The sequence below is a fragment of the Hylobates moloch genome, unplaced genomic scaffold, assembly GCF_009828535.3.
Source record: "Hylobates moloch isolate HMO894 unplaced genomic scaffold, HMol_V3 SCAFFOLD_15, whole genome shotgun sequence".
NCBI lineage: Eukaryota > Metazoa > Chordata > Mammalia > Primates > Hylobatidae > Hylobates > Hylobates moloch.
Window position 1 is genome coordinate 98,249,890 of NW_026652290.1, and position 19,255 is coordinate 98,269,144.

The 19,255-nt window shown below is 59.4% G+C and overlaps 2 protein-coding genes across 2 annotated transcripts in view; both read right to left on the reverse strand.

Annotated features, from left to right (window-relative positions):
• The window catches only part of ABCA7 (ATP binding cassette subfamily A member 7), a 22,474-nt gene extending 17,018 nt beyond the window's left edge, over positions 1-5,456 (reverse strand). Inside the window, exons 1-11 of the mRNA XM_058428136.1 lie at positions 5,013-5,456; positions 4,837-4,930; positions 4,469-4,610; positions 4,265-4,377; positions 4,044-4,126; positions 3,616-3,696; positions 3,193-3,403; positions 2,972-3,111; positions 2,291-2,407; positions 1,390-1,557; positions 899-1,128 (exon numbers count right to left, since the gene is read on the reverse strand). Coding sequence (XP_058284119.1) covers positions 899-1,128; positions 1,390-1,557; positions 2,291-2,407; positions 2,972-3,111; positions 3,193-3,403; positions 3,616-3,696; positions 4,044-4,126; positions 4,265-4,377; positions 4,469-4,610; positions 4,837-4,930; positions 5,013-5,078 — 1,445 coding nt within the window. The 5' untranslated portion in view covers positions 5,079-5,456. The remainder of the gene's footprint in view (positions 1-898; positions 1,129-1,389; positions 1,558-2,290; positions 2,408-2,971; positions 3,112-3,192; positions 3,404-3,615; positions 3,697-4,043; positions 4,127-4,264; positions 4,378-4,468; positions 4,611-4,836; positions 4,931-5,012) is intronic.
• Positions 5,457-7,376: 1,920 nt separating this feature from the next.
• CNN2 (calponin 2) lies at positions 7,377-18,171 on the reverse strand. Its single transcript, XM_032178904.2, has 7 exons — positions 18,055-18,171; positions 13,797-13,918; positions 12,637-12,703; positions 12,399-12,536; positions 10,407-10,523; positions 10,091-10,237; positions 7,377-8,814 (listed from the first exon to the last, which is right to left on the reverse strand). Exons 1-7 carry the CDS (start codon positions 18,115-18,117, stop codon positions 8,539-8,541), a joined length of 930 nt encoding a protein of 309 aa, XP_032034795.1. The 5' UTR covers positions 18,118-18,171; the 3' UTR covers positions 7,377-8,538.
• Positions 18,172-19,255: the final 1,084 nt, after the last annotated feature.

Sequence of the window (19,255 nt, forward strand, 5' to 3'; positions counted from 1 at the left end):
TTGAGACGGAGTCTCGCTCTGTCACCCAGGCTGGAGTGCAGTGGCGCAATCTCGGCTCACTGCAAGCTCCGCCTCCCGGGCTCACGCCATTCTCCTGCCTCAGCCTCGGAGTAGCTGGGACTACAGGCGCCCGCCACCACGCCCGGCTAATTTTTTTGTATTTTTAGTAGAGACGGGGTTTCACCGTGGTCTCGATCTCCTGACCTCGTGATCCGCCCGCCTCGGCCTCCCAAAGTGCTGGGATTACAAGCGTGAGCCACCAAGCCCGGCCTGTACTTTTTTTTTTTTTTTTTAGTAGAGACAGGGTTTCACCGTGTTAGTCAGGATGGTCTTGATCTCCTGACCTCGTGATCCGCCCGCCTCGGCCTCCCAAATTGCTGGGATTACAGGCGTGAGCCGCTGTGCCCGGCCTCACCTGGCTAATTTTTAAAGACATTTTCGTGAGGTTGGTGGGTGGGGGTCAGGCGGGGAGGCGGTCTCACTATGTTGCCCCGGCTAGTCTCGAATACCTGTCCTCAACAGATTCTCCCACTTTGGCCTCCCAAAGTTCTGAGATAACAGGCAGAATCTACTGTGCTCAGCACCCGGTGCAATTTTAGCTCCACCCTTATTCCAGGAGCCTAATAACACACCTGGCTCCGCCCACCATTGCCCTCAACCTATACCTGCTCTCATCTTATCTCAGGCCCATGGCCACGCCCCTCATGCACCTAGGCCCCGCCTATCGCGGGCCCCTATTGGTCTAAGGAGCCTAGGGCTCTGGCTACCATGCCACTGTTGATACAGCCCAGATCCTGTCGATCATGGTCTCCAATAGGCTGAATGCCGCCTGGCCCCACCCACCACGCTCTTGGCTCCGCCCAGTCCCTCCTTCCCCCCACTCCCTCCTTCGCCTGACCTGTCCCTGATCTTATTGGTCCTCGTGACCGCATCAATGTCCATGCGGATTTTGATGCGCACGTGGCCGGGGCCCAGGTCTGCGGTTGGGTGCTCTGTGGGGTCCGAAGAGTCCTCAGGTCCCAAGAAGACGACGCCGGCCCAGAATCGATGTTCCGCGAGCAGTTGCAGGGCCCGCGACACCAGGGCTGCCTCTGAGGGTGCCGCCTCCAGCTTGTCCAACGACAGGCACTGTGGGATGGGGGAGTGAGTCCTAGGCTCTGGAGTCCGCCTGCCTCCTAGACCACTCGGCTCCTCCCCCTGGACCTCGGGGCTGGGCCATGTTTGCCCCTCGTAGGCCCAGTGTGGGGCCGGCTCCCTCCTGACGTCTCTACAAATCCCAGGCTCTTACTAGGGCCGGGCCCGCCTCCCCCTGGGAACACCAGGGTGGGAACACTAGGATGGGCCCTGCCTCCCCACTGAAACAGACCCCGCAGGTGGACGGGCCCTCACCTCCGTCACTCGGCCCAGCGTGCCCACCAGGCGCCCCACATCAGCATGTGCGTCCTGCCAGCTGTAGCCACCGCTCCCAGGGTCCAGAAAGGATCGCAGGGCCTCCGTGTGGTCCCGGCCTCCAGGTCTGGGCTGCCTTCTTCCTTCGTCCTGCATTTGCAGGAGCCGCTGGGGGGCGCAGGTGAAAGTGAGAGTCTGGGTGGGCCGCAGTGGTTCACGCCTGTAATCCCAGCACTTTGGGAGGCCGAGGCGGGCGGATCACCTGAGGTCAGGAGTTCGAGACCAGCCTGGCCAACATGGTGAAAGCCCGTCTCTACTAAAAATACAAAAATTAGCCAGGAGTGGTGGCACATGCCTGTAATCCCAGTTACTTGCGAGGCTGAAGCAGGAGAATTGGTTGAATCCGGGAGGCAGAGGTTGCAGTGAGCCAAGATCTCACCACTGCAGTCTAGCCTGGGCAACAGAGTGAGACTCCATCTCTTTTAAAAAAAAAAAAAAAAAGCGGGGCGTGGTAGCTCACGCCTGTAATCCCAGCACTTTGGGAGGCCAAGGCGGGTGGATCACGAGGTCAGGAGATGGAGACCATCCTGGCTAACACGGTTAAACCCCTGTCTCTACTAAAAATAACAAAAAAATCATCCAGGCGTGGTGGTGGGCGCCTGTAGTCCCAGCTACTCGGGAGGGTGAGACAGGAGAATCACTTGAACCTGGGAGGCGGAGGTTGCAGTTAGCCGAGATCACGCCACTGCACTCCAGCTGGGGCGACAGAGGAAGACTCCATCTCAACAAAAAAAAAAAAAAAAAGTGGGGGTCTGCACGGAGCCCACCTTCCCATCCACCGGGCCTGTCTACCCTCCTCACTGGGGAGCCACATCCCACCTTCCCAGCCCCCTCCACACACCTGCAGCACGGCCACATTGGAACTGTCGTTCATGAAGGTGAAGATCCGGGGTCCCAGCATCTCCCACACCTCCCGGACATCCCTCAGCAGGGAGAGCTCCTCGAAGGTCCGGTTCACCTGTGGACAGCACCCCCTCCACTGATGACCCTCTCCTCCTCTGAGGACCCCTGCCCACCCCCTGCCCCCTCTGCCGTCCTCCTGCGGGTGCCTCTGATCCTCCACACATGCTGATCCCCCTCCATCCGCTAACTCCTACTTTTTTTTTTTTTTTTTTTTTTGAGACGGAGTCTTGCTCTGTAACCCAGGCTGGAGTGCAATGGCGTGATCTCGGCTCACTGCAAGCTCCGCCTCCCGGGTTCAGGCCATTCTCCCCCCTCAGGCTCCCGAGTAGCTGGGACTACAGGCGCCCACCACCACGCCCAGATAATTTTTTGTATTTTCAGTAGAGACGGGGTTTCACCGTGTTAGCCAGGATGGTCTCGATCTCCTGACCTCGTGATCCGCCCACCTCGGCTTCCCAAAGTGCTGGGATTACAGGCGTGAGCCACCGTGCCCGGCCACTCCTACTTCTTCAAGCCCAGTTTCCGTGACCCTCCAGCCTGGCCCTGGCCCACCTGGACTGAGGGTACTGGATGGGCTCTGGCCGCCACCCTCCCACCCCAGCATCCAGGCTGCCCCCACCTGGGCCATGAGCTTCCGGGTAAAAGGTGTATCTGGTGCAAACAGCAGCTTCCCCAGGATCAGAGGCTTCAGGCGTCTCCAGAGCAGGCGGGACAGCGGGTGGCTGTCCAGGGCTCCAATCAGCTCCGAGCAGGCGGGGCCTGGGATGGGGGTGCCATCAGGCCCTGGCCGCTGCCCACAGTTCCACTTCCCAAGAGGGGAAACCGAGGTCAGTCACTCACTCAGGCTGCTGTCTGGCAGGGCCGTTTCTGGCTCCCGCCCCACCAGCTCCATCAGGTCACTAGCCTCGTACCAGTTGAGGGAGGGGCCCACTGTGCTGCTAGGTCCCCTGGCACTGCAGAGAACCTCTGACAGCAACTCCAGGGGGCCACTGGTCCCTCGGGGTCTCTGCAGCAGTGCCTGAAGCTCCACCAGGCTGTGCAGCGCCAGGAGCTAGAGAGAGGTTACCAGATGGAGCTGGCAACGATCCCACCTCCATGCCCTAACCAGGGCAGGGCACTGGGCCAGGGGCAGCCTCTCCCTCTCTTGCTAATTCTCCTGAAAACCCACCCAAGGGAAGTGCCCGGGCTGCCCCAGACCCTCCCGGCGCAGGCTGCCTGCCAACGTTGCCTCCATGGGGGTTGAGGATGAGTGGGGCCTGGTACCTCCTGGGCCAGGTCCTCAGCTGCCTCCAACAAGCTGTGCAAGGGCTCCTGGGCTTGGCCCAGTGCCAACCCCAGGGATTCCTGGGGAGAAAGACCACAAGGGTGACAATGACTTTGAGCTCTCACTAGGGGTCCAGCGCTCTGGCCAGTTCCCAGGCAGACCACACTATCATAGCCCCCACTTTACAAATAGGGAAACTGAGGCTCTGAGAGGCAAAGGGACTCATTCGAGATCTCACAGACGAGTCTTCATCACCGAGTCAGACACACTCTGTCTGGGCCCAGACAGGACAAGCAGCATCACCGCAGGGACCAGGGACAGCCTGGATGCCTGGAACAGGAGGTCCTTGGCCCGGGGTGGGGCAGTGCCAGGACATCCCCAGTGCAGTGTCCCAGGAAGTCAGCGCGGTCCCGCCCCTACACCCTACCGTGCGCAGCAGTGACGTCAGCAGCTCCGCGACATCCAGCATAGGTGGTTCCAGCGGAGACTGCTTGGTTGGTTGAGGCTGGGCTGGGGGAGGAGCGCACGGGAGCATGGGGCTGGGGGAACGTTAGCCTGAGGCACCCACCCCCACCCCGTGCCCATTTCACGGCCCGGCAAGTTGAGGCTCAGAGCTCAGCCCTGCCAGAGGCCCCCCGGCCTCCTCACCCGTGCTGCGTGCAGCCCTCAGCGTGGCGATCAGCTTCCCTAGGCCAGCCAGCATCCTGTGGGCACTGGCCCCTCCCAGCACAGTGCGGGCATCGGCTAGCAGCCGGGAGACCCTGGAGACAGAGAGAGGGCAGGAGGCGGGGTTCCGGCGGGCACTGCAGCCCCGAGTTTGCAGGCCGGCCGCACCCACTGCCTCTGGCTCACAGGGAGTTGTTGAAGTTGCTCAGGCGCCCGGGCTCCTCGCCCGGTGTCAGCTGCGGAAAGCAGGTGTTGTTCACGTTACAGATGAGACCCTGGAGCCAGGGCACGGTGCCCGCCGATGGCAGTGGCTTGTTGGGGAAGTGGCCTGCGGGGAGATGCCTGGTGCTGAGGCCCTGTGGACTCTGCCTGACGCTACCCCCATCGGGTCGCCCGGCACCGCTTGCATGCCTCCAGCGATGGAGAGCTCACTCCCATGCCATGTATTGGCGGTCTGGTGAAGGCTCCCTGACATGCACTGGGGATCCCTGCGCATGGGTGACCCATCTGCCTTCCCCTACACACACAAAGTGCCTGGTCCCTGGGGGGCTCACATTCATGGTGCTCCAGGGGCGGGTGGGAGTGGCGAACAGCCACCAGGATGAAGAAGAGGAACAGAGGCCACAGCAATTCGACCAGGAGCTGGACCTGGGGGAGAATAGGTGGGAGATGGTGGGGGACAGTGGGGGCTGCCTGCCCACCCGGCCCTGGCCGCACACTGGGGCGTTACCGGCTGTCTCCGGCGATACATGAAATTCTTCCAGAGCAGCAGCATCAGCTGTGTCCAGAAGGCCATGGTGAGACTGGGCAGGGGACGGGACAGAGAGGTCAGGAGAACGGTCGGGCTGAAGAGGTGCGGTGCGGCTGCGGGCAACTCCCTGCCCCTTTCTGACCCTCATTCCTCTATCCCACAGCGCAGGGTTCCTGGAAGCTCTGATTAGAACGAGGCAAACAGTAGTCACTTGATAAAGGGGCTCCGCTACCCCAGGGGTGGAGCAAACCAATGGGAGCTCAACCCGCAGCCGTCCTCGCATCTGATTGGCTGCCAGGACTGTCGCTCTGAGCAGGGCTGACAGCTGGGGACTTAAAGACCATCCTCTAATCCTCCAGGGACCGAGTTTGGGCTTAACACTTTCGTCACCAGGCTCCACCCCAAGCCTCACCTGGAAGCCTCTTCCAGGTCCTGACCCGCAGCCTCCTGCCTGGTCCAGCCCAGGCAAGGGTTCCTTTCCCCTCACTGTTCTCCGAAGATAATAGCAACGAATATTGGCAGTGCTGGACATTTCACACGCCCAGCGGAAGTGCTGGACTACCACCCCACTCTACAGAAGTGGACACCGAGGCCCAAGAAAGCAAACGCAGGCACCCAGAGAGACAGGCAGTCGCACAGCTGAAGGCACGACCCCAGCTCTGCCCACAGCTTATGTAGCATTGATCGCTCAGAGGGATCGCGGGAGCCAGAGAAGGAGTCAGGCGAAGGGGCTGGGATAGAGACTCCTGGAGCCAGCGATTCCTGATCTCTTTTCCTTGGGCCGGTCCACCTCTGACACAGATGGAGAATCTGACGCTGACAGAGGGGCAGGAAGTTGCTAAAGGTGACCAGGCCGGAACTGGGACCTCGGACCCAGACCCTTATGCCAGGGTTCTTTCCTTTACATCAATTGGGACTTAGGATCTGGGGGAGCGGCCTCAGTTTCTCCATTTGTAAAACAGGGCAAGGGGGAGTGCAGGAGTTCTAACGGGCAGGGGGCTGCAGGTGTGTGATCGGCAAAGGCCCTCTTAAGGGTCCCAGATGTCGGATGCCCCCGTTGAGAATCAGTGGTCAATTCAGACGCCGTCAACACTCACCGGAAGGAAGGGAAGGGTCAGAGGCTGGACCCCCTAATTCCCAGGGAACTTGCATCCCTCCCGGCCCCAACCCCGCATTCTTGAGTCTCGGGCCTTCCTCCCTCTCCGAGTCCTTCTCACCGTTCCAGGGGCTTCCCAGCTCTTGCCGCCTTCCCTCCGCCCAGCAGCAGGCGGGGAGCGCGACGCCCCTTAGTCAAGTGCGCTGAGCTTCCCCGCGCAGGTAGCAGCGCCGGGCCACGCCCCTGACTCTCCACGCTGCTATTGGGCGATCTGCCCGTCACTCACGGGCCTGCTCCGTCGGAGCTGCGCGAGCCGAGGGAGGAGGCGGGATCACAGAAGGGCCTCGCCCAGCCGGGTTTCTTAAAGGGACCGCGCGGCTCTTGCTGCATCATCGTAGGGTAGCGGGGTGCCCGTCAGGTCCCAGGCGGGCCAGCCTCCGGGAATGAGGCTGCGCTGCCTTTGGGGAGCCAGGCTGCCTCTCTACGTTGCATAGCCGGCTGCAATACCGCAGCTCCGGATTGCAGGAGTTCCCTGTCCCCGCTGTCCCCGGGGCTGGCCAGGCTCCCTCTAGTCTAGTCCAGACTCTGGGACTCCACTCGTCCGTCTGTAAAGTGGGGGTTCCACTAGTCATTCGTTCATTCATTCATTCCACGAACGCTCCTCGGCTTCTGCAGTTGGACAAGGCGATGGCGGAAGGGGGAGGGGGCCCCCAACATTCTAGAGTCTCCGATTATAATGGTTACCCTGATTTTGAGGAAAACTCGTTTCCCACTCTGGAAGAAGAGTTTATTTCACAGGCTGGAGGTGAAGCGGAAATGCGAGGGTGTGGGTCCACAGCTTTGAAGGCGCTGGGGAGAGTGAGAGGCGTGGGGAGGGCTCCCGCGGCAGGAGGTGGCATTGCCGTTGGGGCTTTGAGGATAAATAGGAGTTCGCCAGCAGGGAGCCATCCAGGCTGAGGCCACGAGGCTTGCGCTGTAGGGTAGGGTGCAGACAGAGCGCACGGGGGGCCTTTGAAGCAACGGCCTCCTCTCCAACTGGCCAGGAAGCCCAGCCTCTCCCTCTACCCTAAGTCCGGGCCCTTCAAATCATTCATTCCACTCAGACTCACCTGTGGCTTCAGCTTTTGCTCCTCCTCCCAATGGTGAGGTGGACTTTCCCCTTGATCCCCCCCATCCCCCAAGACCTCCTCTCTCCCCACAAAAGCATCAAAGCAAAACACGCCCTCATCGACGGCAACTCTCTTGGCCACCTTCTCGTCTTACAAACAGGTTTTATTGCGTTTGGTCCACAGTCATATTTCACATTATCTCATGGAGCCGGGCCCCTGGGTGGGGGTCCCTGTGCAGTACTTGGCGGCGCGTGTGGCCGGGGAAGATGGAGCAGTATAAGCTGGTCGGGCCCAGAAGGGAGGAGGTCTGGGGGCTCCTTAAAACCTACTGAGAGGCTGGGCACGGTGGCTCACACCTATAATCTCAGCGCTTGGGGAGGCGGAGGCGGGCGGATCACACCTGAGGCCAGGAGTTCGAGACCAGCCTGGCCAACATGGGGAAACCCCGTCTCTACTAAAAATACAAAAATTAGCCAGGCGTGGTGGAGCACCTGCAGTCCCAGCTACTCAGGAGGCTGAGGCTGGAGAATCGCTTGAGCCCGGGAGGTGGAGGTGCAGTGAGCCAAGATGGCGCCACTGCACTCCAGCCTGCGCAACAACCACAACTGAAAAAAAACCGAGGCCAGAGTGGGTTTGGGGGGGAGCATGGAGAGTGGGTCAGGCTTGGCCCCAACAACTCAGAATTTCACTTCCTTGTTACGGCCCTCACTTTCCCCACCTGGCCCCGGGGCAGGTCTGAGGGTCTGAGGTCTGTTGGTCTGAAAGTCCTAGGGAAGTGCAGTCTCTTGGGACTGAAGATATTTAGCATCATGGCCGGGCCCCCTTTCCCAGGGGACTCATTTCCCAGCACCCTCTCCACTGTCCCTGCCCCACTCCTCGGGAAAAAAAAAAAAATGTATTTTTCTTTTGTGAATACTTCCTGAAACTTGGGGGCACAGAAACCACAAACTGCTTAGCTGACAAAAGGGGGAAGAGGCGCAGCAAGCAGAAACCTTCGGGGACCGGTTCCTTCCAAGCCCAGGTCTCTTCTCCCCAGCACAGCCTGAACGTGCCAGCAGGGACCCGACCTACACATATTGGGATATGGCCTTGACCCCTTCCCCCACAGCTCAGTCTTGCGAAGGATCAAGGCAAAAGGGAAAAAAGCTCTGCTGCCTGATCCCACGCTGACACTCACAGACCCTTGGTTGACTGGCAGCACTGAACCAGTTAAGAAAAAAAAAAAAAAAAAGATGAAAACACAGAAAAACCCAAAAACCCAGATGGGGAGACGATGTGGGGAGAGAGCCTGCGGGGAGCCTCAGTAGCCGGCCCCCTCCTGGTAGTAAGGGGGATATTCAGGGACCTCCCCCGGGTCTGGGCAGTCGCCGGTGCCCGAGGGAGCCCCGTCGGCCACTGTGCCTTGCGGGCAGTACTTGGGGTCATATATCTGCCGGCCCAGGCCGAAGACCTGGCCGCTCTGGTTGGCGCCCTGCGTGTAGCCCATCTGCAGGGACATGGAGGAGTTGTCACACTTGTCGGTTCCCAGCTTGGTGTCATAGATGTGCCGCCGAGTCCCGGGAGCCGTCATGCCCACCTGGAGAGGAAGGAGGGGTGGAGCAGGTCACGGTGGAGAGAAGAGGGGACCTTCACTGGGTGCAGTGGCTCACGCCTCTAATCCCAGCACTTTGGGAGGCCAAGGTGGGAGGATCACCTGAGGTCAGGAGTTCGAGTCCAGCCTGGCCAACACGGTGAAACCCTGTCTCCACCAAAAACACAAAAATTAGCTGGGCGTGGTGGCACATGCCTGTAATCCCAGCTCCTCGGGAGGTTGAGGTGGGAGGATCACCTGAGGTCAGGAGTTCAAGACCAGCTTGGCCAACATGGTGAAACGTCTCTCTACTAAAAATACAAAAATTAGCCGGGCGTGGTGGCGGGCGCCTATAGTCCCAGCTACTCGGGAGGCTGAGGTGGGAGGATCACCTGAGGTCCACCAACCTGGCCACAGATACGTCTAAAAAAAAAAAAAAAAAAAATTAGCCGGGGTGGTGGGGGGGGTCCTATAGTCCACTATGGGAGTGAGGTCAGGAGTTCAAGACCAGCCTGACCAAAACAGTGAAACCCCATCTCTACTAAAAATACAAAAATTAGTTGGGTGTGGCCGGGCACGGTGGCTCACACCTGTAATCCTAGTACTTTGGGAGGTCAAGTCGGGTGGATTGCCTGAGCTCAGGAGTTCGAGACCAGCCTGGGCAACATGGTGAAACCCCATCTCTACTAAAAATACAAAAATTGGCCGGGTGTGACAGCATGCGCCTGTAGTCCCAGCTACTCGGGAGGCTGAGGTAGGAAGGAGAATGTCTTGAACCCGGGAGGCAGAGGTTGCAGTGAGCCGAGATCGTGCCACTGCACTCCAGCTTGGGCAACAGAGGGAGACTCTGTCTCAAAAAAAAAAAAAAAAAAAAATTAGCTGGGCGTGGTGGTGCACGCCTGTAATCCCAGCTACTCAGGAGGCTGAGGTGGGAGGATCACCTGAGCCCAGAGGCAGATGTTGCAGTGAGCCAAGACTGCACCACTGCGCTCCAGCCTGGACAACAGGGTAAGATCCTGTCTCGTAATAAATACATAAATAAAATAAATAAGGATTAAAAAAAAAGAATTGGGTGGACCTTTGGGCATCCTTAAGGGAAAATGAGACAGGGTGAGATAGTAACTTCCCTAGAAACCCACAGGCAGGTGGAAATGACAGAGGCTGAAATGCAAGGTGGAGATGGAGAGCAGGGAGGGAAGCCGGAGGTGGCCCCAGGGAGGGGCTGAGACCACAGGGTGTGGAGGGGCAGGGAGAGGAGTCGGGGGCACCCGGCAAGCCCCACCTGGCTGGCACACTTGTTCGTGCCCATCTGGAGGCTGATGGTCGAGTGGTCCATGGGCGGCAGGATATGGTTCTTGGGGTCATAGAGATGCCTTCTCGTGCCGTACGCGGTCATGCCCGACTGGCTGGCGCATTTGTTGGTGCCCATCTGCAGGGAGGTTCGCGGGAGAGGTCAGACTGCACCCAACAAGCTTCCCGTCCCTCCCTGAACTTGAGGGACCACAGGGCTCCATGCGGCTTTCCCCCAACGCCGTGGTCCCCCAAAGCCGTGGTCCCCCAACGCCATGGTCCCTGGGGCTGGGGGAGCTGTCGCCCACCTGCAGCCCGATGACGCACTGGCCGGCCTTCATGGTGGCGTCGTCGAAATTCCGCTCCTGCTTCTCCGAGTACTTGACGCCGATGTCCACCCCGCTCTGCAGCCCCTTAGTCTTGGCCTGGGTGAGGGAAAGGGGCCGGGAGTACCAGGAGAGGGCAGCCAGGGACCCTAGATCCAGGCCCTGGGGGCAGCACAGAGACCAGGCCACAGCCTGTCCCCTCTGCCTGCCGCGCAGAGCCCCCACGGGTACATCTCTCGGGTGTCCAGAACTCCACACACTCCACACACCCATCATACGGCTGTTTCAGTTTTTTATTTTTATTTTTTTTTGAGATGGAGTCTGGCTCTGTAGCCCAGGCTGGAGTGCAGTGGCATGATCTCCGCTCACTGCAACCTCCGCCTCCCGGGTACAAGCAATTCTCCTGCCTCAGCCTCCCAAGTAGCTGGGATCAGAGGCATGTGCCACCACGCCAAGCTAATTTTTGTATTTTTAGTAGACGGGGTTTCACCGTGTTGCCAGGCCGGTCTCGAACTCCTGGCCTCAAGTCATCCACCCGCCTCGACCTCTGAAAGTGCTGGGACTACAGGCGTGAGCCACAGCCCCCGGCCCACGGGGCTGCTTCATCCCTGCGTACCTTGCTCAGGAGACAGCTCAGGTTTCCCGGGCTCAGGCCAAGAATTCTGGGGCTGGGGCCGTGGTTTTCGCCTCCTCTCTCTCACCTTCCACCACCTCCTCCTACCCAATCCCCGGGCACCCCGGCCAGGCCACTGGCTCTGCCTCTCACTGGGATGTCTGCGCCCAGCTCCTCCCTGACCGCCATTCCCCACAAGAGGTTACAGGGAGCCACAGGGGGCTTCTGAAAACACCATTTGGAGCAGTTACCCTAGGAGAAAACCAGCTCCCCCTTCCTCTAACAGCCCAAGCCAGTTCCAATGTTCCTTCCACGTTGAGACACCGTGTCACAAACCCACACTCCCGGGCTGCACGAGACACCGTGTCCCGCCCACGCTCCCCGTCCGCCCCGGACACCGTGTCCCGCCCACGCTCCCGGTCCGCACCGGACACCGTGTCCCGCCCACGCTCCCCGTCTGGATTTGAGGGTCACTAGATGCTCAACATTCATCTAATTCTTCTCCTTCAAGGCATTTCTCCCAGTTCAGAGCTTACTTACCACTTCTGTTATTATTTTTTGAGAGAGTCTTGCTCTGTTGCCCAGGCTGGAGGGCAGTGGTGCGGTCACAGCTCACTGCAACCTCTAACTCCTGCCTCAGCCTCCCGAGTAGCTGGGATTACAGGCATGCACCACCACGCCCAGCTAATTTTTGTATTCTTAGTAGAGACGGGGTTTCACCATGTTGGCCAGGCTGGTCTCCAACTCCTGGCGTCAAGTGATCCTCCCACCTCGGCCTCCCAAAGTGCTCGGATTACAGGTGTGAGCCACCGCCCCTGGCCAGAGCTTACATATAATGCATAATAAAATGCTGTGTTCACTTTCGCATGCCTCCGCCATCAGACTGAACCCCATAAAGGGGTAGACCATGTCTTTCCTGTTCACCGAGGAATCCGAAGTACCTGGCACCTCGCGGATGCTCAGAAATATTTGCAAACGAGGCCGGGTGCAGGGGCTCACACCTGTAATCCCAGCACTTTGGGAGGCTGAGGCGGGACGATCACCTGAAGTCAAGAGTTCAAGACCAGCCTGGCCAGCATGGTGAAACCCAGTCTCTACTAAAAATACAAAAATTAGCCAGGCGTGGTGGCAGGTGCCTGTAATCCCAGCTACTCGGGAGACTGAGGCAGGAGAATCGCTTGAACCTGGGAGTTGGAGGTTGCAGTGAGCTGAGATCCCGCCATTGCACTCCAGCCTGAGAGATAGAGCGAGACTCCGACTCAAAAACAAACAAACAAAAATTTGCAAACGAGTGAATGCAACAGCTACATCCACCTCGCTGTGTGACTCTGGGCACGTGGCTGCCCCTCTCTGGGCCTCACCTTCCCCGCCAGGGCGAGAAGAGACACCTGCACCTGCGTCATGTTCCCACTCTCAAACAGGTCGTTGGCCTCAAACAGGTCCACAGCGTTCATGCCGTAGCTCGCCATGGCCTTGATGAAGTTGGACAGGTTTTCAAGCTGGGAAGAGGCAGGAGAGGGACAGTGAGTGGGCCTCAGTCTCCCCACCTGTTAGATGGGACCCCAGCACCATCCCTACTCCGCCCCACCAGCCCCTCACCTGGTGCCAGTTCTGCATGGAGCGGTTGATCTTGGGGACGGAGCCCGGCTGTAGCTTGTTCATGAGTCTGGAGGGCACAACATGGGGTGGGGGAAACAGAAACCTCCGTGAGCAACGAGGAACAGTGAAGACCTGATGCTGATCTCAGCCAAGCTCATGCCTTCCTGGGCAAACTCACGGCCTCTCCCTGGGCCTCAGTTTCCACTCTTTTTTTTCTGAGACGGAGTCTAGCTCTGTCACCCAGACTAGAGTGCAATGGCGCTATCTAGACTCACTGCCACCTCCACCTCCCGGGTTCAAGTGATTCTCCTGCCTCAGCCTCCCAAGTAGCTGGGATTACAGGCACCCGCCACCACACCCGGCTAATTTTGGCATTTTTAGTAGAGATGGGGCTTCACCATGTTGTCCATGTGGGTTTCCATCTCCTGACCTCGTGATCCATCCACCTCGACCTTCCAAAGTGCTGGGATTACAAGCACGAGCCACCATCCCGGGGCCTCAAGTTTCCACTGTTATAAAGTAATCTTTGGCTGGGTTTGGTGGCTCAGGCCTGTAATCCCAGCACTTTGGAAGGCCAAGGCAGGCAGATCACGTGAGGTCAAGAGCTCAAGACCAGCCTGGCCAACATGGCGAAACTCCATCTCTACTAAATATACAAAAAAAATTAGCCGGGCATGGTGGCAGTCACCTGTAATCCCAGCTACTTAGGAGGCTGAGGCAGGAGAATCACTTGAACCCGGGAGGTGGAAGTTGCACCTCCACCACGCCCAGCTAACTATTTTTTTTTTTTTTGAGATGGAGTCTCGCTCTGTCACCCAGGCTGGAGTGCAATGGTGTGATCTCAGCTCACTGCAACCTCCACCTCCCAGGTTCAAGCGATTCTCCTGCCTCAGCCTCCAAGTAGCTGGGATTACAGGTGCCTGCCACCACGCCTGGCTAATTTTTTTGTATTATTAGTACAGATGGGGTTTCACCATGTTGGCCAGGCTGGTCTCGAACTCCTGACCTTGAGATCCACCCGCCTCGGCCTCCCAAAGTGCTGGGATTACAGGCGTGAGGCGCCACGCCCGGCCCCCCCAAAATTTCTTAATTAAAAAAAAAAGTGAGAAAAACCAAGATTTGTTCAGTGTGAGACAGCCCGTGTCCCTGCGTGTACTCACGTGCATAAGATAGTTCCGTCCTTCAGGCCCTTCTGGAAGTCGGGGCCAATGGAGAGGCCGGTGAGTCCCTCGATCCAGCTGCGGAGCTCTGCCTCCTTCTGGGGGTCATATTTGGACAGGAGCTGGTGGAGCAAAGGGCACGAGACTGAGCTGGGGTGGGGGCACCCCCAGCAGGAGCCCCCCAGAAGCTGTGGAGAAGGTGGGGCCGGGGACTCCAGGGCAACAGCGGACAGAGGGGCCTGGAGGTCCCCCCTCACCACACCCACGCAGATGCTCCCTTTTCCCATCATTAGGGGGCGCCCCAGCCACTGCAGGCGGGTACAGATAAACCGCCCTCCAAGCAGGCCGACAACCGGCTCAGAACTCACTGATAAACATCAGCTCTAATCCACTCTGGGTGCAGGACAAACCTGGCCGGATCTGCCCCCGCGCCCCGCCTTCTCACCTCCCCGCTACATCACACCTGACGTTTCCCACTTCAACCACCTGAAAGTGCACCATTTACCAGCATTTCGTACGTCTGCTATGTTGTGCAACCACCAGCTCTTTTTTCTTTTTTCTGAGACGGAGTCTTGCTCTGTCACCCAGGCTGGAGTGCAGTGGCGCCATCTCGGCTCACTGTAAGCTCCACCTCCCGGGTTCACGCCATTCTCCTGCCTCAGCCTCTCCGAGCAGCTGGGACTACAGGCGCCCGCCACCACGCCCGGCTAATTTTTTTTGTTTGTTTGTTTTTGAGAAGGAATCTCTCTCTAACGCCCAGGCTGGAGTGCAGTGGCGCAATCTCGGCTCACTGCAAGCTCCGCCTCCCGGGTTCACGCCATTCTCCTGCCTCAGCCTCTCCAAGTAGCTGGGACTACAGGTGCCCGCCACCACGCCCGGCTAATTTTTTTGTGTGTACTTTTAGTAGAGACGGGGTTTCACCATGGTCTCGATCTCCTGACCTCGTGATCCGTCCGCCTCGGCCTCCCAAAGTGCTGGGATTACAAGCGTGAGCCACCACGCCCGGCCAATTTTTTGTATTTTTAATAGAGATGGGGTTTCACCGTGTTAGCCAGGATGGTCTCGATCTCTTGACCTCGGGATCTGCCCGTCTCGGCCTCCCAAAGTGCTGGGATTACAGGCGTGAGCCGCTGCGCACGGCCCCAATCCTGCTTCTTGGCAACTCCTAAATGAGCTGCCTGGGAGGCTGACTGCCTCTAGTCACGCACCTGGCTCCTTGCCACCGATTCCCTGCCACCTTTCTGCACCCGGCCATTCCAGCTTTCTTGGCCTTTGGTGCTCTGAAACACCGCCGTGGGGAATGGGCTGTGTGCTCCTGGGCAGTGGGTGTGCACCGGTGGGGACCTTGAGTGTCTCTATCCAGCCACTAGTGACCACGGAGACAGCACTGAGGCAGACGGCAAAGCGTATAGGGGGCCATAACCACGGGGGCAGGTCTTGTATCGGGAGCTGGAGATAAACGCTGGAGGGAAAATAAAGTAGGGTTGGGGCCGGGTGCGGTGGCTCACACCTGTAATCCCAGCATTTTGGTAGGCCAAGGCAGGCGGATCATCTGAGGTCAGGAGTTCGAGAAACCTAGCCCACATGGTGAAATCCCGTCTCTACTAAAATACAAAAATGAGCTGGGCGTGGTGGCGGGCACCTGTAGTCCCAGCTACTCAGGAGGCTGAGGCAGGAGAATCGCTTGAACCCAGGAGGCGGAGGAGGCAGTGAGCCAAGATTGGGCCACTTCACTCCAGCCTGGAACAGAGTGAGCCTCTGTCAAAAAGAAAAAAAGAAAAGAAAAGAAAAAAATAAAATCCCTCTCCCTGCTCTGCACCAGGTTCCCGCAGACAGCTCCCCCTCAGCCTCGGACACCTTATCTCCCCAGGTTCCTGCGGACAGCAGCCCTCAGCCTCCGCTTCCTCATCTCTTCCTGGAATTATTTGGGTTAGGGTCCCCTGAGCCGGACCTGCCTGGAATTATTTGGGTTAGGGTCCCCTGACCTGGGACCTGCTTTGAATTATTTGGGCTAGAGTCCCCTGACCTGGGACCTGCCTGGTAACAGCTCGAAGCCCAGAGGAGGCAAAGGCGGGGAGTCCCCCAAAACGAGCTCACAGCCCACCCGGCTTGGCTTCCCACGCCCGGGGGCAGCCCCGCCTAGCCGGCAACTTTGATCCCGAGGAACAAGAACGCTGGCTGCTGGGTACACAGCCCTGCCTTGCCCAGCTGCGCCGCGTCTCTGCCGGCTCAGGGGCCCAGGTCCCCTGGCCCCACCCCCAGCGGCTGCCGTCCTCCGCCACCCCCGCCCCCCGCTGCCCGGCCGCCGGCCTTCCAGCACATTCCTGTTCACCACAAACTGCCAGGAATGCGCGCTTCCTCCCCGGCTAAATCTGAACCAGCTGTTCCCAGCGGGTCCGGACCCCCAAGCCGGGATGCAAGGCCGCAGACACGGTGGATCCCAGCTACCTCCGTGCCGTCCAGCCGGGGGTAAACTGAGCCACGGGGGAGCGGGGGAGAGAGAGAGAGAGACAGAGAGAGCGGTCTCTGGCTGTTTCAAGCAGCCGGTAAAGCGGGTGTGAGCGGAAGCCAGGGGGAAGCTGGTTCCTAATTGGGAAGCGACCCTTCCGTGACCCTGGCAAGCTGGCCGACGCCTCGCCCACCCTCCAAACGGACAGACTGAGGGTTGCGCGGGGAGCCTGCTAAGCGGCTCTTCCAGCCTCTGTCCTCACCCCTGCCAGGGCAGGTATCAACCTGCCCCCACCCCACCCCGTCTCCGGAAGCCGCCCCACCCTCCTGTGCCCTCTCCCACTTCCGCAGGCCCAGCAGGTACTGGGTTCCGGTCTTGGCCCTGTCACTTGTGGGCTGTGTGGCCCTGGGCAGCTGGAACGACGTCTCTGGGTCCCTGTGGACACCGGTACCCTTAGCCGGCTGTGTGCAGGGTGCGGCAGGGTGCCCACCCCACTGCACGGGGGGCTCTATGAATGCAGGGTGCAGATGGCCCCTTGAAGGAGTCGTGAGCCCCGGGGCTGGGGACCCTGGCTCAGGCCTTCACCACCCCAAGCCTCAGCCTCCCTTTTTGGCCAAGAGCTGGTCTGAAGGCTTGGAGGGGCTCACAGAGGGGAAGCAGGAATTCTTCCTCCAGTCTGCCGGCTGGAGTGCCGGCAGGGGCAGGTGGCTGTTGGGGCTGGAAGGGCCGGTGCCCTCAGAGCGTGCAGAGGCAGGTTCCCCTGCAGAAGTCAGCTGTAAGGACACCTTCCCAGGTGCCCAGTGGGCGTCAGGGGAGGGGGTGGGCGGGGACGACACCCCCCTCCAGCTGGAAGGTCCTGGAGGGTCAGGTCCTGGTCCTCTCCGTGGGTCTGGCACTTTCCCTAGGAATCCTGTGCAGGACCCTGCTGTGTGACCTTGCAGAAGTGTCTGGCTCTCTCTGAGCCAGAACCACAAGTGCTTTCTTAAAAAGAGCCTCCCCTAGCCCTGGCTTGTTTTTAATTATAGAGACGGGGTTTCGCCATGCTGCCCAGACTGGTCTCGAACTCCCTGGGCTCAAGCCATCCACCCAGCTCCGCCTCCCAAAGTGCTGGGATTATAGGCATGAGCCACCGCGATCTGCCAGGCCCCAGCTCTTGTTTCGAGGCTGCAAAACCCCACATATCTTAAGGCCAGCTTCAGAGAACCTTTGTTATCCGTTTAAATTTGTCAGATGGGGACAAAGAACGTGCAAAGCAGCTACTGCCCCTCCCCCCAAGACACCCCCAAGGTGTCCCAGGGGCCAGGAAATTCCTGTGTGTGGGGGGGGTAACACTTCTCAAAAACCACTCGGTCATGCCCCTTCCCCTCCCAAAGCTATGAGGCCCCAAAAGCAGAAGTGTGGCCAGTAGATGACGGGGTTGCTGGGGTCCCCCCCAGACTCCCAGAGCGTTGTCGGACCTTGAACGGACCTTCTCGAAGGTTGAGAGGGCGCCAGGGGCTTCACACGTGGGGGTCCTGGGGCCACGGCGAGGGGAGGAAGTCAGACCCAACTACCCCTAGATGTTGCGGGGGGGTGAATGGGTCACTCGTCCCCCAGATCTCAGAGCTGGGTGCTCCCCCAGATTCGCGGGAGCCTCAGGGGGTGCCCGCAGACGTCCTCCCACCAGGCGTCAGGGAGAACAAGGGCCCCTCCGCCCCAGGTCACCAAGCTCCCTGCCCGGGAGGTGCCGGGGGGCCTGGGGGATCCTGCATGGGTCGGAGCGTGCGACGGCTGCGCTGTCGGGGGGACAAGGGGGCGCCCCTCACTCACCCGGTTCTTGACCTCGGCCGACAGCCCGTACGAGGGGCCCTTGTTGAACTGCGTGGAGCTCATGGCTGGCGGGCGGGCGGCGGGACGGGGCCGGACGGGACGGGACGGGACCGCCGGGCGGGCGCGGGGTTGGGACGCGCTGGGCTCCGCGCGCCACGCCCCCGCCGCTGATTGGCCCGGAGCGCAAATGTCCTTATAAGGCCTGGAGGCGCCGAATTCCTGCGGCCGCGAACTTCCTGAGCCCCCTCGGTCGCCCCGGGACCCCCGCCCGGGCACAGCACCCCCGTCGCCAGAGGCCCGGAGGGGCCCCTTGCCCCCTTTGATGCCATGGGAAACTGAGGCAGGGAGGGGCCGAGGCCGCCTGGACGTGGCACTCCTGCCGGCTCCCTGCTCAGAGCTCCTGGGCGGCTCTCAGTCTTTCTCCGTCTCAGACTCCTCTTCTGCTAGAAAGGGGAGGGGAGATGGCTTCCTTTGGGGCAGGAATGAGGGCCCCTCTCTGCCACGTAGAGGCGTCCAACCCCTTCCCAGGGAACTCTACTAGCTGGGAGGTGGACTAGGGAACCAGGGCAGGTTCCTCAGAGAAGGGGCCATTGGAGCTGGGGCTTTGTTGGATGAGTAGAAGTTTGTCAGTCCAAAAGAGAATAGGATTCTTACTGGGTGCGGTAGCTTGCACCTGGAGTTCTAGCTACTTGGGAGGCTGAGGCCGAAGGGGGAGGATCCGTTGAGCCCAGGAGGTCGAAGCTGCAGTGAGTTATCATCACAACATTATGCTCCAGCCTGGGAAACAGAGCAAAAGCCTGTCTCTAAAAATCAATCAATCAATAAATAAAAATAAAAATCCGAGTGGCTCAGGCCCGTAATCCCAGCACTTTGGGAGGCCGAGGCGGGCGGATCACTTGAGGTCAGGAGTTCCAGACCAGCCTGGCTAACATGGCGAAACTCCGTCTCTACTAAAAATACAAAAATTAGCCGGGCATGGGGGCACATGCCTGTAATTCCAGCTACTGAGGAGGCTGAGGTGGGAGGATCACTTGAACCCAGGAGGCGGAGGTTGTAGTAAGCCGAGATCGCGCCACTGCACTCCATCCTGGGCGACAGAGGAAGACTCTGTATCAAAAAAATTAAAAATAAAAATAAAAATAAAAAAATAAACTAATAATAATAAATTATTAAAGAGTCTCCAGGACAGTCTCCTGCCAGG

What these genes read in the sequence shown, in the direction of transcription:
- CNN2 (XM_032178904.2), bottom strand. Translation starts at nt 18,117, where the DNA reads ATGAGCTCCACGCAGTTCAACAAGGGCCCCTCGTACGGGCTGTCGGCC. An exon ending in CGGCCGAGGTCAAGAACCGG is followed by an intron (nt 13,919 to 18,054) that starts GTGAGTGAGGGG and finishes TTGCTCCACCAG; the next exon opens with CTCCTGTCCAAATATGACCC. An exon ending in GACGGAACTATCTTATGCAC is followed by an intron (nt 12,704 to 13,796) that starts GTGAGTACACGC and finishes TGTGCCCTCCAG; the next exon opens with ACTCATGAACAAGCTACAGC.